We start from the raw sequence: 15,032 nt of genomic DNA, 5'->3' as shown, positions 1-15,032 counted from the left end.
GGTCCAGACCGGGGGGGGGGGATTAGATGTCACGGGGTGCTGCAAGGGGGCTAGCTGCTCTTCCATTTGGCATTGCAGTGGCACAGGGCATATCAAATACTGTTCCAGTGAGGCACCCCCTCTGCCGAGGGTCCCTGCCTTATTACAGTCTCACTGCTTTCTTCTATTTTACATACGCTTTTAATCAGTGTATAATCTTTTTCCAGCAGTTATCTATAAGGGCTTGTCTGTAACTCTTCCAGTGCCACCTCTCGTATGCTGTTAGTGGCACTAACAAGTCTCTCCTGGGCACCCTTGTGTCTGAACAACGTGCCGAAACATCTCCGTGTTCTGAAGACTCTCATTCTGGTGATTTTTGAACAGAGCCTGCAACCCCAGCCAAGCCCAAGGACTCCTGAGGCCTTCTCTCTTGCACTTGTGGTACAAACTAGCTCACCATGTAACTTCTTGTTAGCACTGGCAATTTCAGGTCAGAAACTTAAAAAGGGATGTGGGGTTTTTAGAAACCATTTTTGACTTTTAAGACCTTACTTTCAAAGGAAAAGAAAATTCAATTTTATGGTAAGTAGAACAGGTCTGAGAATTAAATGTCTTTCAAATGTTTTAATTCCCCTCGTTCCTGCCTGTCCCTCCCCAGCTTTCTCCCCATGTTTTGCTGGAGCTCGAGGAGCAGGAGGCGAATCTGCTGGGAAACACAACTGAAATGCACCAAATTCTTTAACTTGTCCAAGTCCCCAGTTAAATAAAGCCTTGTGGGCAGATATTACGACAGGTGTGCTGGGGCATAGAGATCAAACCAAACAAATCCAAATTCAGGATGTGAGCCGAAGTTAAAAATCACCTCCAAAGTGGAGGACAGTTGGCTGGACTGTTTTAAGTATCCACTTCAAGTAGCAGGGGGTTTGTTTTCATTTGGGGCAAGGTGGCCCACTAGGATTTCTAATTGGAGCCAGGATTATTTGCTGAATAAACATAGCTCTTTGGGGTAGGTTTGACTTTCAGGTTCTTTTTAAAATTAAAGGTGAAGGGTTAGTCTGAGGGATTTTAACAAAGACATGTAGCTACTCTCTCAGTGGTTGCAAATCTCCCCAGAACAGAGCCAGCGTAAAGGAGCTGGTGCAGCAGGCAAGCAGGGTCAGGAGAGAGCTGCGTTGGCATGCTGTAGATGGTAATGCTGAATTGCTGCTGCTAGCATCCCAAACACTATGCCAGCAAAGTGGGTGTAGGATATATAACGCATCCAAAGCCACAGCCATATCCATAAAGCTGTGTTAGCAACCCACCCCAAACCTCTCTGTATGCCTGTGTAATGTGCACAGCAGCCCAAGGGGGTAGACGAGCAGCTTTCATATTGAATTTCTCAGCTTTTAATGTTTGTGTGTCACTGAATTCATGAAAGGGGGAAGGAACTGCAACTTGTGTCTTTTTCCCCCCTTCTGTGCCTTAACTCGGATACTCTTGTAATTTTGGCATACTGAAGTTCTCTCCTGTGACTGATGGTGTGCGTTCCTTGCTTCCCAATCCTTGCAAACAGCTGCCAGCTAGAGCACTATTCAGTGACAAGAAGAGGCTGAAATACACTCCTTACTCCTTGGGACCTGCATTCCCAGTGCAGGAAATAGCTCTCCTTACTGATGGGGAGTGAATGTCAGAGCACACCATGCTCGCATGCAGCCAGTCGGGTACCTTTGCTTGTGTGTGGGAGCGGGTTGGTGCGTGTGGTCCAGAATTCAAAGCGTCGCTGCCTTCCGAGGAAGTGAATAATAGACCTTTGTTACCTCTCTGGTCTCAGCCAGTCTTGGCCAGTGTTGCAGTGAGTGCAAGGTGGTATGTAAACGAGGTGGCGCTCGGTGTTTTTCTGCTGTGATTCCTTCTTTTTTCCATTTCCTGCCACTATATTTTAAAAAGGAAGGAAAACAAACTGCTGACTCCCTTCAAAAATCCTCCTACTGGTCGCCTGCTCTGCTGGTGGCTGAAGATCTGCAGATCAGTGTTTGTTAAAGAAGACTTTGGGGAAAAAAAGGTGTCTGTTCTCTAATTGGGGTTCAGAGCATCTAATGAGTGTGTACAGCCCCATACTGGGGAGGACAGAAACTCATACTTGTTCAAGCAGAGCGTGGAAATGCTGACGGTCTCTGAGGAGTAATAGTGTTGGCGTGAAACCTGCCATGAAAAGAAGCAGCAGAGGTAGGTGTCAAGTTTGATACCAGAGGTTTGTGTGAAGTAATTTACTGTTTTGAACAGGAAAATAACCATCCCTGGTACATTAGGTGGAGAATGAGTTACAGCAAAAAATGATTTTTGTGACCAGAGCCTTCTGCTGTTGGTAATCTAAAGCGGTTTGTTGCCAACAGCAGTCAAGCTGGGGATGTTCTGTAAAAATCTCATAGAGCAGCTCATAACTAATTTTCATTGAATTCCTGGAGAAAGTGTTGGTTTCTTCTTATAAATGCAGACACGTGGGTGTGTCTTTGCTCCTTTTTTTTTCCTTTTTTAAGCTAGTGAACCATGCAAGAGTGATGGATGGGACGCTCCAAGCAGCTTGGGATCTTCCCCCATCCGGTAGGAGTGTAATTCTCCATGCAGATGGCATCCTCCAGTGGATACCACCCACTAGTTATCTGCATCTTGGGGACCTAAACCTTTCTATTTGACAAAAAGGAGGCTCATAGCTCCCTGTTGGCTGGTAGTAAAGTGAGCACTCGGCATCGTGAGACCTTAGGAGGGAGAAAGTGATTTTATTTTAGAATAAAATTGGCTTTGCTCATTCACGCTCATGCTGTCATATCCACCTGCACACAAGCACCAATGTGGGTTTCTCCAAGGGGTCTGTGCAGCATTCAGGCACCAAGATGCACGTGTCCAGGTGGTCTGGACAGGATTCCTTGCAGTGACACAGCAGACAAGGGATGCCAGCTATTAAGTCCTCCAGATGTCTCTTGGACTCTTAGTTTGACTGTCATGTGCTGGCTTTGTGTCTGCCTTTTTATATACTTTGGGAGCTAACGGTAACTGTGATCTTTTGTCTCTGCATCCTGTCACTCTTCTGTGAGTCATCAGGATTTACTCACTAGCCTTTGTCTTTTTATCTGGGTGTCTTAAGGCTCCTATTCTCTATTCTTCTCAAGATCATCTCTTAATGGCTTGAATCTTGTGACATCCCTTGTTTCAGGATGTCCCTTGTTTTCCAACCTGAGAAGCTGCAGGTAGGTGTGGTGGGATCTTAATCTAAGTGCCATCAGTAAATGCAGTTTCATATGCCCTTTAATACATCTGATGCCTCCATACTCACACATTTCCATCCATTCTTCATTCAGATCGATCTTAACATTGCTTTGTCATAGTGTGATTTGCAGACTCTTGGGTTGGGCATAAAGGATTACCTTCTGGTTTTGTGTGAATGTATAATGCTACACAGAGGGACTCAAGGGACTGATTCTGGATCAAAACTGAATAACCAGAAGTCTGAGCAGAACTGGCATTGCAGCCCCGAAGTTCGGATGACAGCAAGAAGAGTTTATGAAACACTTGTATAACCAAGTCGTTTGTGTTCACAAGTGCTCAGAGAGCTCCTACTCACAAGCTGGCAACTTGTGTTGGGGTAGTTTGAGAGCTAAACACTGCCAGGACCAGGTCTGAACGTAGGGAAGGGCGGGGTGCAGGATGGCTGCCTGCTATATGGCACACTGCTGCCTGGCGAGCCTCTGAACTCTGGTCCGGGCTTACAGATGTGCCGAATGTGGATTATCCTCAGCTTCTTTGGGGTGGTTTTGCACAGGTCTGTAGCAGCTCTGGTAGTATCTGGTTCTGCAGGCTGTAGGAAGCAGAGTTTTTTCGAAAGAGCTTATGCTCTAGCAAGAAAAGTTGCTAGCATTGGCAGGGAAATAAGGACTGTGGGGGTGGTATGTGATCTGCCCTTGACCAGAGGATTTTGAGGCTGATGCACTTCTCTGTAATCTCCTGAACGCATCAGTGAGCGTCTTCTGTGAAAGGCTGAGCTTGTTTCTTTCCCTTAAATGGCTTGTGCACTGTGGATTTGGGGCATCCTTCTCAGCTCTCTGTGCTCTCTTTGTTTCTTCGCAGGTCCCTCAGAAGAAGATGGTGTAAAGCCAGCCAGCGCAGCTGCCGCTTCCAGTCGCTTTGTGTCCCAGACCTCAGGGTGGAAAATGGCAGCAGCCCAGGGGGCAGGAAGCAGTTCAGCTGGGCCATCTGGGCTCCCCAGCACTGCCCCAGGGCACAGCAACTCCCCAGTGGTGGCAGTGTGGGAATGGCAGGACGAATTCGGGAGGTGGAGGCCCTACCGAGGGAACGTGTGCAGCTACATTGAACAGGTTTTCCAAGCTTCTCAGCAGAAGGGCCGGCGTTTGGGGCCAGGACCTGTCAACAGCATTCCCTTGGGACATGCTGATGCTGTCTTGGCCCCCTATGTCATCGACATCCCAAGCTTGACGCAGTTCCGACAGGATACAGGTAAGGAAGCTTCCCAGCCCGTGTTGGGATTTTGGTGAGACTGCTTGTGTGCTTGGAGTTACGTGGAGCCTGGTTCTGGCGGGAGAGTTCTGCAAAGCAGTGCTGTCTGCTGCCACTGTCAGACAGTTTTTTGGAGGGTCTCTGACGAGTGGTGTGTCTGCTCCTCTGCTGATACTGTCTGCCACCCAGCTTACTGGCACGTGTGCAAATCGCTCTTGGCCAATGTGAATAGGCAGGGCTGTGTGGCTAGGCTCAAGCAGGCCCAGCTCCTTCCCAGGGCAGTGACTTCAGGCAGCAGGTGACTTCTTAAGGAGCCTTATCATGGGAACTCTGGAGCTCAGAGCTTGTAAGCTAGAGCCCACAGAGCTGGAAACTTTCTTCCTGCCCCCTGCCTGTGTTCATTCAAGACCACTCACACAAAAAGGCCTTTTTACAATTCAAACCCTCCCATTTGAATCCCTTGTTCCCTCTGCGACTGGAGTGCCAGCTGCTTTACCTTGGCATGCCGCCCTGCGCAAGCTGCTTTGCAGGAGCCTGCAGCCCCCGCACAGTGCTGTAGTGCTGCAGCAGAATGTCCCCCGCTTCTCCTGCTATATGAGGCTTGCTTGCTTTTTCCTAGGCAGGAAGGGTGGGCTGGTCTTAGCAGCAGGACTGAGACCTAACTTTCATTCTCATCTTGTCATCTTTGGAGTCACTGAGGCTAGCAGCTCAGAATTTGCTGAGATGACTCTAACCCTCTTTTGCTCCAGATGTGCTGAGCAGCTGTAGCTTAGAAAGGGAATGAGAGTGGAATGTGCTCTTCATCACCAGAAAATTCGGGGGGATCCCAAATTACATACCCCAACCGAATATGTGCTTTGGAAAATTCTCCATGCATCAGTTTCCCCTCTGCCAACACCCCTCCTGTCACCCTGGTAGGAGATGCAGGAGATGGGCAGTGTACTGGTTTCTTGCCAGTTGAAGCAATAAGTGAGCAATATTTTGAATCAAATGATCAGGCAACTCCTACAGGAAGGGGAAGCAGCTGGAGCAAAATGAATGGTCGTTACAGCTGCATCCGTGTTCATATTCTAACTTTGTAGCACTCACCAGTAGCCTTGAGATTAGTTTTGCCCAAGGGCTTCCTGGGTGAAGAATTTTCTTAGCTGGACGCGTTAGCAGGTCTGGCTCAGCATGGCCTGTTTGAGCACCTGCAAGCTCCACGGAGGCTATGGCTTTGAGCAATACAGTATAGACCACCAGAGCTGGCATTTGTGGCTGTTTCTTTCTTGCTTTCTTAGTGCCAAACTTGTGAAGGGAACCTTGGGGCTTCTTGCCTTTTCAGCCAGTCTCCCAAAGCACAGGCAACGGCCCTTCTCTCTAGGGTACCATCCATTTTCAGAAAATGGTCTGTTTGATTGTTGGATTGGCACAGTGATCAGAAAGGCTTTTGCCATCAGTTTGGTGTGCTTGAGATCCCGGCCTGCAGGAGTGGATTATCTGTGGGGCCATGAACAATACGTCCCAGGGTAAATGAGACATCCTTCTTCAGAAGTGGAGTGATGTCTCTGTAGATGTCTTGCATCTCTTTAGTCCCTGTGAAAGATCTCAAAACACCTTGCAAATGCCCATTGCAGAAGAGTTAAATTTAGTCATCTCTGGGGACTGGGCCTGGAAAGACTATAAAATTTTGGAAACCGTGTTGGCTGACCTGGTCTCATCATTTCTCAGGTGATATCTGTGATAGAATCTTTAATAACAAAATGGCTGATTCCACTTCATAGCTCTCCCACAGTGTTTCCCATCGATTTGGAGGGACGCTGATCAGAGTGGCCAGGCCTGTGAGTTTCCCTTCACAAGTAACTGTGTCATATAGTCTTCAGTGTGAGCCTTGAAAGTGCTCTCATATCCCCTTTTTATGGCCCAATTCTAAGCAAAGCTCTCTTCCTCTGCAGGGCTCCCTGCCTTAAACATGAACCTTTCTGAACAAGCAGCCAGCTGACCTTTATCATGTATTGGAGAAAAGAATCTCTGCAGGAAACATCCCCATGAAAAAATCTTTAAACGGAGCAAAAAATAAGCTGTTGTATTCTGCTCATTAGCTGTTACAGACAAGTAGGCTCTTCAAAGGAAGCCAGGGAGAATAACAGGAAGCCAGTGTTAACTGGACAAGCATCCCCACCAACAGGAGTGACAGCTGTGGAGGGGGATCTTGTGTGCAGGATTAGCTACAAGCTTCAGCTGCTGGTCTACGCAGATTAGCTGGAAGTGAATGTAAGGGAGCAGCAGGAGCTGTCCTCTCGCTACAGCTGTTTGCCCACCCTGGAGTGGAATGCCAGTTTCCCTGCCAGCTTGGGGGAAAGGGGATATTTTCCAAGAAGCACTTGCTTTCAGTCTTGTTGACTCCTGAAAGCTCCTCTCTCTGCTACTGTTTTGGGATCATAAAGATACAGGTCACTTACCAACTCCTAAAGTCCTTCCTGTGCTGCTTCTGTCCTGCCAGCGCAGCAGGGACAGCCTTGTGCATCCCCTCTTATACATGTGTCCTGCTGGGCTTTCTGACGCCTTGCTTTACCTGTGGAAGTCTCCTCTCTGCTGGGAGCAGGTTCCCTTACTCATCTCTAAGTATAGTGCATTTCTCTCTGTCTCAAGTCCAGTACAATCCCATCCCTAACCTTCCCTCCCCTAAAGAGTTCTTCCCTGATGTAGCCTGCCTGATGAGACCATAGATTTGCACATGCCTTGAAATAAAGCTTGGCAGGACTTGTTTGCTGAATAGGAGCAGTTATTGCTAGAATTCGCTCTTGGCTATTTGCTCTAATTTCCCATATAAGAAGTCAGTTCTTGGCTGGGGAAGAGCAGCTTGGTTCTGTGGTTGTCTTCTGCCTAGATTTCTGCAAGGTGAAAGTCTTGTCCCAGAACGATCTCTGGGCTTGGTAGTTGAGCTATTAGAGTTCAACCTATAGTTGAATCTCATACAGGGGAGGTTACTGTATTTCACTGGCTGCTGGTAGGTTTTCTAGTTGTTTTGATTAGATGTTTTCTGTTGGACAGTGGCACTGAAGAGTCCTGCCCTGCAGTAAGCAGGGAACGCTTGGTGCTGCTTGACAGCTGAAGCAGCAGGTTAGGACCTTCCCTCGGTGCTCATCTTCTGCATGGACATAGGCAAGTTGTTTCAATTCTCGGTGCCTTCAATTCCCTAGCAGAAAAGCGAGTCCTGTTGTTCCTTGCTCTGGCACATTCTGCTTTTGAGAAATTATCAGCCTTTATTTCAGCTCTGGAGCTCAGATTTTTCTTTCCTGATTTAGTTGCTGGAATGACACATTAGGACATCTCTGCACCACAGCCCAGGGTCTCGTTATGGTTAGACTACCATAGCACAGTGCAGAAAACACAAGCGTCGTTTACAGAGAAGCCTGGGAGTGCAATAGGAGGAAAAGATATGACCTCCACGCAGTCAACTACAACTTTTAGCAGGGATATAGGAGGCATTTAAGTGCCCTTATAATTTAAGTCATAGCAGTTTTCAGTCTCCCAAGAGTATGGGATAGAAATGACAGCAATGTGAAGTAGAGATACTTGAGCCAGATACTTAAACCAGCCAGAGCTACACAGGTAGCAAACAGGTTTTGGCAGTGTGGAGTTCAGTGTGGGCTATTCTTCCTTCCTTGGGGTGTGCTTGTTGGGTGATAAGCTTGCTTGGATTGCCTGCCTCACACAGAAATGTGGGCAAAATTCTCGGGCAGTTCTCCGTAGACCTGAGATGCAGGAACTTGTAAATGTGCCCCTTTTCACCTTGGCTTCTGGAACTTAGGGTCATAACTCCCATGACCTCTCTAGAGGTGTCTTTTTCTTTCTCTTGGTGCTTTTCTTGTCTGAACTCCTCCTTTATCATAACGACTCTCTCACTGCATTCCTGTTCACCACCCTTCTGCCTGCATCCCCAGACATGCTTGCCCTGTGGCACTTCCTGCCCCTCTTTCCCAGTGTGGAGGGCTGCTGAGGATTTTCCCAGCAGGAGCTGTTTTGACCCTGCCACAGGAAGCCGTTTTTGCAGAGGTTAGACCTCTGTTCTGTTAGGTGGCTTACTTCCTTCTCATTAGGCTTTTTCTTTAAAAAAGGAAAAAAGCAACCGAGAGGGAAGTCACCCTGGAGAGCCAGGTTTTCAGTAGGTGTTGAGCTCCAGCTGTTGCTGCAGAGTGGCCTTGGAAAAGCAGCATGTCTGCTTTCATTGCTCCTCTTTTGTGTGAGCAGCTGTTCTTTGCAGTTTCCAAACTACTTTGCTGGCTTTTCCTCTCTAGTTTTGCTACATCACCAGGCAGTCAGGGGCCTGGAGAAGTTGGCTCTGTTGGTCCCCTCTCAGGAGCAGTTCTCGTCCTGCCCTTGTAGGACTTTACCAGCTCCCCTGGAAGGGAAGTTGTCCAGACCCTTGTATAGTCAGAGGGAAGTAGGTGTCTAGCCCCATAAGCGCTTCTGCAAAGCACTTCCCAGTGGTGTCACGTCTCTATAGTTACTCTGTTGTCAAGGCTTTTTACCAGATCTGTTCCCCAGCCTGATTTTCAACAGCAGTGAGGCATATGTGATCACTGTGTCTTTGTGCTTGGGTGTGTCTATCTCTGTATCCTCTCTCTTTCCCTGCCTTCCCACCCTTCCTCCCAGCAGCTTTTGAACCTGTTGCCAGCCCTCAGTCAGATTTGGCAGAGGGACAGAGGCCTCAGAGGTATTGCATATCTCTTAAGTTTTGTGAGCAGGTACAGCCATCTTGGGGAGAGAAATGCTATTAGTGCCCCTGCTGAGGGGGAGGTGAGGGAGATCGCCCCTATTTAGACACCAGCAAATCTGTGCACTAATGGGTCACTGAAACCAGGTCTCCCGCCCACCCTGCTCACAAAATGACGGATGTTTTTTTCCCCCATCCAGGGACAATGCGAGCCGTCCGCAGGCACCTCTTCCCTCAGGACTCTGCTGCTGGGCAGGGCATCGTGTGGGAGTGGCAGAACGATGAAGGTGGGTGGTCGCCCTATGAGATGAACGTGTGTGTGTTCCTGGAGCAAGCCCATGCCACAAACCATCAACGAGTAGATCTTGGACCCTTAGGCTACAACTATGAAGTTGACTTTATGGCTCAAGTCCAGACCAACAAGACCACGAAGTTCCGTCGAAGTGTTCAGAGGCGCTTGGACGTTCCTTATCCGGTGACGGCCGCTGCAGGGCCTGTTCACGCAGGAATGGTTTGTTCTTGTCAACAGTGTTGGTTTAATAGTGGGACTGGCCCTATCACCACACGCTACCGGCACTCAATGACAAACTTTCCCAACTCCTCCTCTGCACATCAAGTTTCCAGTAGGACAACGTCAGTAGGTTCTTCTGGCCTCGGCTTTGTTCCCTATAACAAACCAACTTTGTCTGGAGCAAGGTCAACACCAAGACTCAATGCACAGAGCACCTGGGCTTTGCCTCAAGCCCAGGGGGGCCCCAGCACAGGACTGTCTGCATCTAATGGAGTCAGGTACAAAACCTAATTCACCTTAGAATACAGTGTATGTGTTGGAGTGACCTGGTATGCTCTGATCTTTGTTATCTAGGAGCCTTTCAGTCCCAGAGGACTTCACAGTGATCTTTTCCCCTAAAAGGAGAAGGAGGTGTTTGTGCCTTTGTGTCCTGTACAGTGGATAGGAAGGCTCAAAAGTTTGTCTGCCTTCTCTGCTTTCTACTCCTTTTCTCCCACTTGAAATCTAGCCCCTCTCTGCTCTGCAAGTCTACAGGAATCACTGGAGAAAGTGGTTGAGTTAGTACTGCAGGTTTGAGGAAACTAAAGGTGTTGATTAATGGAGGCATTCCTGTTTACTTTTAAAAAACAGCTTGGGAGGGGGGGACTGGAGGAATGAAAAAGGGATGTGTGAATACCTCTACTTAATTCAAAGTCTGCAGCAAACATGGAGTGGGAAACTGTTCTGTTTTCAGAGCTCTTCCCCTTCAAGGAGGGACTGCAGAACTCTGCGTGTAACTGAGACCCTGGGAGTTCTCTGGCAAAATTAGAAAGTCCATGTTTGATGTTTCTAAGGTAAACAAGCAGAAACAAACCAAAGCTGTAAATTTGCTCAAGGATTTTTAAATCTATCGTGAAGATGTTTAGAAAACCGAAGTACCAAGTCAGTATTTTACTTTCCCTTTGCTTTGCTCTCCCTCCTTTGGAAGGCTTCTTGAGCCATATTGATCCCCGCCTTACCTGAAATCAATGGGGTGATACTAGCAATTTGAGTGCGTTTCTAGGCTATTCATCAGGCTAAATGCTAATGCAGAGCAGAGATATCACTGGATAATCAAGGAAAAGTATTTTTCCACATGTATGGAGCTGCTGTGGGGCGTCACTGTAGCAATGTTAAAGGACTGAAAGCAGAACTGTATGTGACTTTAAAAATCTAGCTAGAGTCTCACGTGGTGAAGGTTGTTCACAGTTTGCTTTCTCTTTGCCTTTCTTTAGATGGCTGAGTATTTAGGGTAGGTTCAGCTTGGAGGAAGCTGGTTATTTTGAAGGAGGGCCTGGCAGTCAGTTTTGTTACTAGTTGGAGTTTAGTTTTCCTTGGTTCTCCAGCTTGTACCGCTGTGGCTCAGCCTGTGCTACCTGCTGATCTATTTTTGCTGTAGTTCTCTGCGACCAAAACACATGTCCTTCTGGCAGCGTAGAAGGATTTTAGCCTCTGTCTTTGAGTGACTGGATCTGAAGGAGGGCTGTGTCAGCACCTTGCAAATGTCAGAGGAATTGTTTCAGTTCTTTTCAGGCCTTTCAGGTGTTGCAAGCTAAATGAAAAGCAGTGTCTCATGCGCTCACAGCTCCTCTGCTTCTCTCCCACACATGGGGTGCTTGACCAAGTTGCAGTTGGTTATTGCCTGTGGCCTGGAGTGAGTCAGAGGCACCGTGCTCCAGCTGGGAGCTTGGTGCTGGAGGAGGGCAGCACCTGCCTTGCAAAGTGAGGGATTTCCTTCTACATTCTTGTAGAGTGGCCTCTATGAGGCTTTGGTAACCCAAACTAAGCAAGACATCTGCAGATCGATGGGCTTAACTCTCCCATTCTGCACACAAGCCTTCTCCAGCAACACACACGAAAGTCTTTGTAGCCTGTGGTGTTTTTTTTTGAGGGTTGAAAGATAATTGCACCAATACGTTACCCCAGATACAGTTGGATTGTACTGAGGACCAGGTAAATGCTGCTTCCTCTGTAAATTACTATAAATGCATAGAGCAGCATAAACATTTTCTAAATAAAACAGCCACTGGACAATTGTGTGAGCATCTGAGAAACAAGAGGCAGACCGGCCAGGACTGGTTTAATTGTCCAAGCTAACTCAAGTGCAAACAATGAAGACGTGGATAAGGAATTGAGAGGGGTGTTCAAGGTACATTCTGCTAATTACGTAGGGCACAGAGGCTGAAGCTTTGAGGTTTGTTTTGAACCTCATTTGTATCTTCAGCAAGACTGTGAATCTTGAGATATTTTTCCATGTCATATCAGAGTTTTCCCTTTTCAGTTTCATCTGCATGAAAAGACTTCCTGCATCTTCTTCCTCTTTCCTATGGCCTCTTTCTGTTACCTGGTAAAAATCGCCCAGTGATTTTTCATGACACCTTGAGCATCTGCAACATTTCTGTGTTCCAGTCATCTGCTTTCATCTTCAAATGGGGCTGAAAACCAGAGCTCTTTACCTCCAAATGCCCTGAGTAAGCCTCTTACTGTGATCTGAAAAAAGCAACAAATTCTCCTTCTCCCAGGAATCGCTGGTCAGTGCGTTGTGCCATCGGCCTGCCTGGAGCCAGCTTTCCTCTCCAGCGTGTGAGGGTTGTGTCTCAGTCTGTAGTTGATCTATGTTAGTGTAATTTATGAAGTGCCTTTTGGGGTAGGAAGAGATAATAAAGAGCAAAATGCTGCAGCAGTTGCCCTGCAAGCCTCTGTCTGGAACCGATAAGGGGCTGGGTATGTTGTATGCTACCAGCACTCAATGACAAACTTTCCCAACTCCTCCACTGCACATCAAGTTTCCAGTAGGACAACGTCAGTAGGTTCTTCTGGCCTCGGCTTTGTTCCCTATAACAAACCAACTTTGTCTGGAGCTAATGGGGAAAGAGCTGTTGTGAAAGGTGGGAGGATGGGAGAGCAACATTCAAAAACGGGTGGCACAGTCGCACCTTCTCGCAGCCCAGAGTGCCCGTGGCCTGGATGGTGCTAGTTGGAGGAGAGGGACAGTTACAAGGAGATCTGTAGGCGTAATATCTTATTAGCCCAGCCAGAGCGGCTGGGGAGGAGATGGTCTTGGCGCCCATCACTGCAGTGCTCTGTCAGGCATTGAATTGTCCTGTGGGGCAATGGGCAGCTCGGCAGGCCTGGTTACATTCTGCACAGAAGGGCTCCGACAGGTGAGTGCTGGCAGATGTTGTGGTGGGTCAATGTGACAACTCTCAGCCACTGACCCCAGTTCCTGGGCTAGGGTATATCTGCCCTCAGAGTGCTGCTGGCAGAAGGGAACCTTTGCTTCCCCCTCAGCTGCTCCAGTTGAGCCTTGTCTCCGAGTGCTGAAGGTGGCTTCTGTGGCAGGAGCATCTCTTCCCCTCCACAGCTGCCAGCCTGAGGATAGCAGCAAAGAGCAGAGCCCTTGGATCATGCCCTCCTGGAGCCCTGGGGCTGCTGCTTTGCTGCCAGCTATGTTGGACATGGACAAGCAATGCTGTGGCCAGTTGAAGTCTGACTGTTGTAATCTTTTCTGCAGCTCAGCTGTTTTTGAAGTGGTCTGGGTAAGGTGGCGGGTGGCATCTTTGCAGTAAACCCTGGCTAAGTCAGCCCTTCCAGGGGGCATGGAGGGATTGTACAGTGAAATCTTTGCTGGGGTCAGCAGAATATGCAACACAGGGAAGGTGGCTGGGGCTCTTTGGGTCCTTGGAGGGGAGTGGGAGAGTCCTGTCAGGTTACGAGAGAGTAGACACCCTCTGTGCAAACTCTGCACCCTGAGTTATGGTCGGAGTGCCTTAGCTGGGCTCTCCTGGCTGTTGGTCATCTGTCACCGCCGCAATGCGAGGGTGCCCTGAGCAGGGTGTGTTACTGGTGGCTGCTGTGGTGAGTGTGAGATGAACCCTTAATAGGACCCAGGCCTGGTCCAGACAGGGAGAACACTGCTAGTTTCCTTCGTTGGATGCACACCTCTCTACTGAGTTTGTCTGAGAGGCAGTTTTCCAGGCAGGATGTTAGTAGCTGCCGTGTTTATCTCTATAACTCTCTTTCTAGTCTTTAATGCTGACTGTTTCCACCAGACGTATCTGTGGAAAACTGTGTTCCATGTACTCCCACACAGATGTACGTGGATTCCAGGTCCAGGCTGAGGTCTTGCACCAATCCTGGAGGGTGAGCCAGCCCTGAGGAGGTAGGCAGCAGCTGGGGAACTAACTCCAACTGACTCTGGAGAAGAGAATCCTTTGGGGTTATTTTTCCTAGGGGTTCTCTGCCTCCTCCCTGCCTCACAGGCAGACAAATCCACACCGGTGGGATGGCAGCAATCTCTGACTTCCAGTGCAGCGCAGTATGTGAAAGGGACTTTTTCAACACCAGCCGACAGCTCAAGATGGCTTTTCCTCTTTCTTCCCATGTGCTAGAGTTGAGTCAGAAATGCCGCTGAGCTGCTGTAATTGCTCATCTGGGGTTACATTCTCAGGCTTGTGAAATCCATATTCCAGCAGCAAATACTCTCATTGCTGCGAATTAGAGGTAATCTGAGTACCGAGCTCTGACAATGTGCTTCATTTAATTCCTAAGCCCAGAACATTCCTGGATTACTTTATCCACCAGGTTCCCCTCGTTCCCCCTTGGCTCAGCTTTGCTTCTCGGAGCAGTTAGCTCCCCTTCTGCTGCAGTCGCTGCAGGTCTCCCTCATCGCTCAGTGAGGAGCGAGGCCTTTGTGGCTGCGGAGACAAGGAACTAATTATCCTGCGAAGGGTTTATGTCCAGCATGCAGCTTTGCAGATTCTTCTTAGCTGTGACGTGCAATCCTGTGCCGGTCTGTGGCCCTGGTTCTTGGCCTGTGCTCGGAGGCCCAGGTGTTGCAAGGGCAGCTCTGCTGCACCATTGCAGCAAAACCATCCAGGCCCGCGTAGCGAACATGAGGCTGTTCTGTGACCTCCAGCGTGCACAGGATGGGTCTGGAAGCAGCCGTCTCCCTCCCAGCACCTCCAGCTGCTGCTAACAGGCCAGCTAATGGGCTTCCTGTTTTGAAAGGGAGGAGGAAGGATAAAAGATGGATAAATCACACAGTTTGGAAAGATGTCTGGCTGCGAGTGGCGGTGAGGCTGCCGGCAGGCTCGGGAGGGAGCTTCGAGTGACCCTGCTCGGCTGCTCTTTTCCCTCCTTGGCTGTGACCACGGCTCGGGGGCACCGTGGTAGCGCAGTGGTTAATCAAGGAACGAGCTGCTCGGGGAGCAGCAGAGCTCTGCGTGTGCTGAAGGGAAGGGAGCAGCGGGCCCCTGTGGTTTCTCTGGTCGCTAGTAAGGGTTACGTTGTGCTGACCCAGCAGCGTTTAGCTCCAAAGTGCGCGTGGTGGAT

The 15,032-nt window shown here is 48.8% G+C and overlaps 1 protein-coding gene across 12 annotated transcripts in view; it reads left to right on the top strand.

The window, feature by feature from the left end:
* Window positions 1–15,032, top strand: part of DTX2 (deltex E3 ubiquitin ligase 2) — a 46,490-nt gene that overhangs the window by 3,017 nt on the left and 28,441 nt on the right. For 8 of the 12 annotated variants that reach the window (XM_068909513.1, XM_068909510.1, XM_068909507.1 and 5 more), the window contains 2 exons: window positions 4,084–4,470; window positions 9,370–9,958. In XM_068909513.1, coding sequence (XP_068765614.1) covers window positions 4,167–4,470; window positions 9,370–9,958 — 893 coding nt within the window. In that variant the 5' untranslated portion in view covers window positions 4,084–4,166. Of the gene's footprint in view, window positions 1–113; window positions 2,188–4,083; window positions 4,471–9,369; window positions 9,959–15,032 lie in introns of those variants that run through there. The other 4 variants (XM_068909502.1, XM_009678097.2, XM_068909503.1 and 1 more) reach the window with 4 other exon arrangements.

This window comes from Struthio camelus, chromosome 16 (assembly GCF_040807025.1).
Source record: "Struthio camelus isolate bStrCam1 chromosome 16, bStrCam1.hap1, whole genome shotgun sequence".
NCBI classification, from domain to species: domain Eukaryota; kingdom Metazoa; phylum Chordata; class Aves; order Struthioniformes; family Struthionidae; genus Struthio; species Struthio camelus.
The sequence above is the reverse complement of the archived record's forward strand: the minus strand, read 5'-3'. Positions and strand labels throughout refer to the sequence as shown.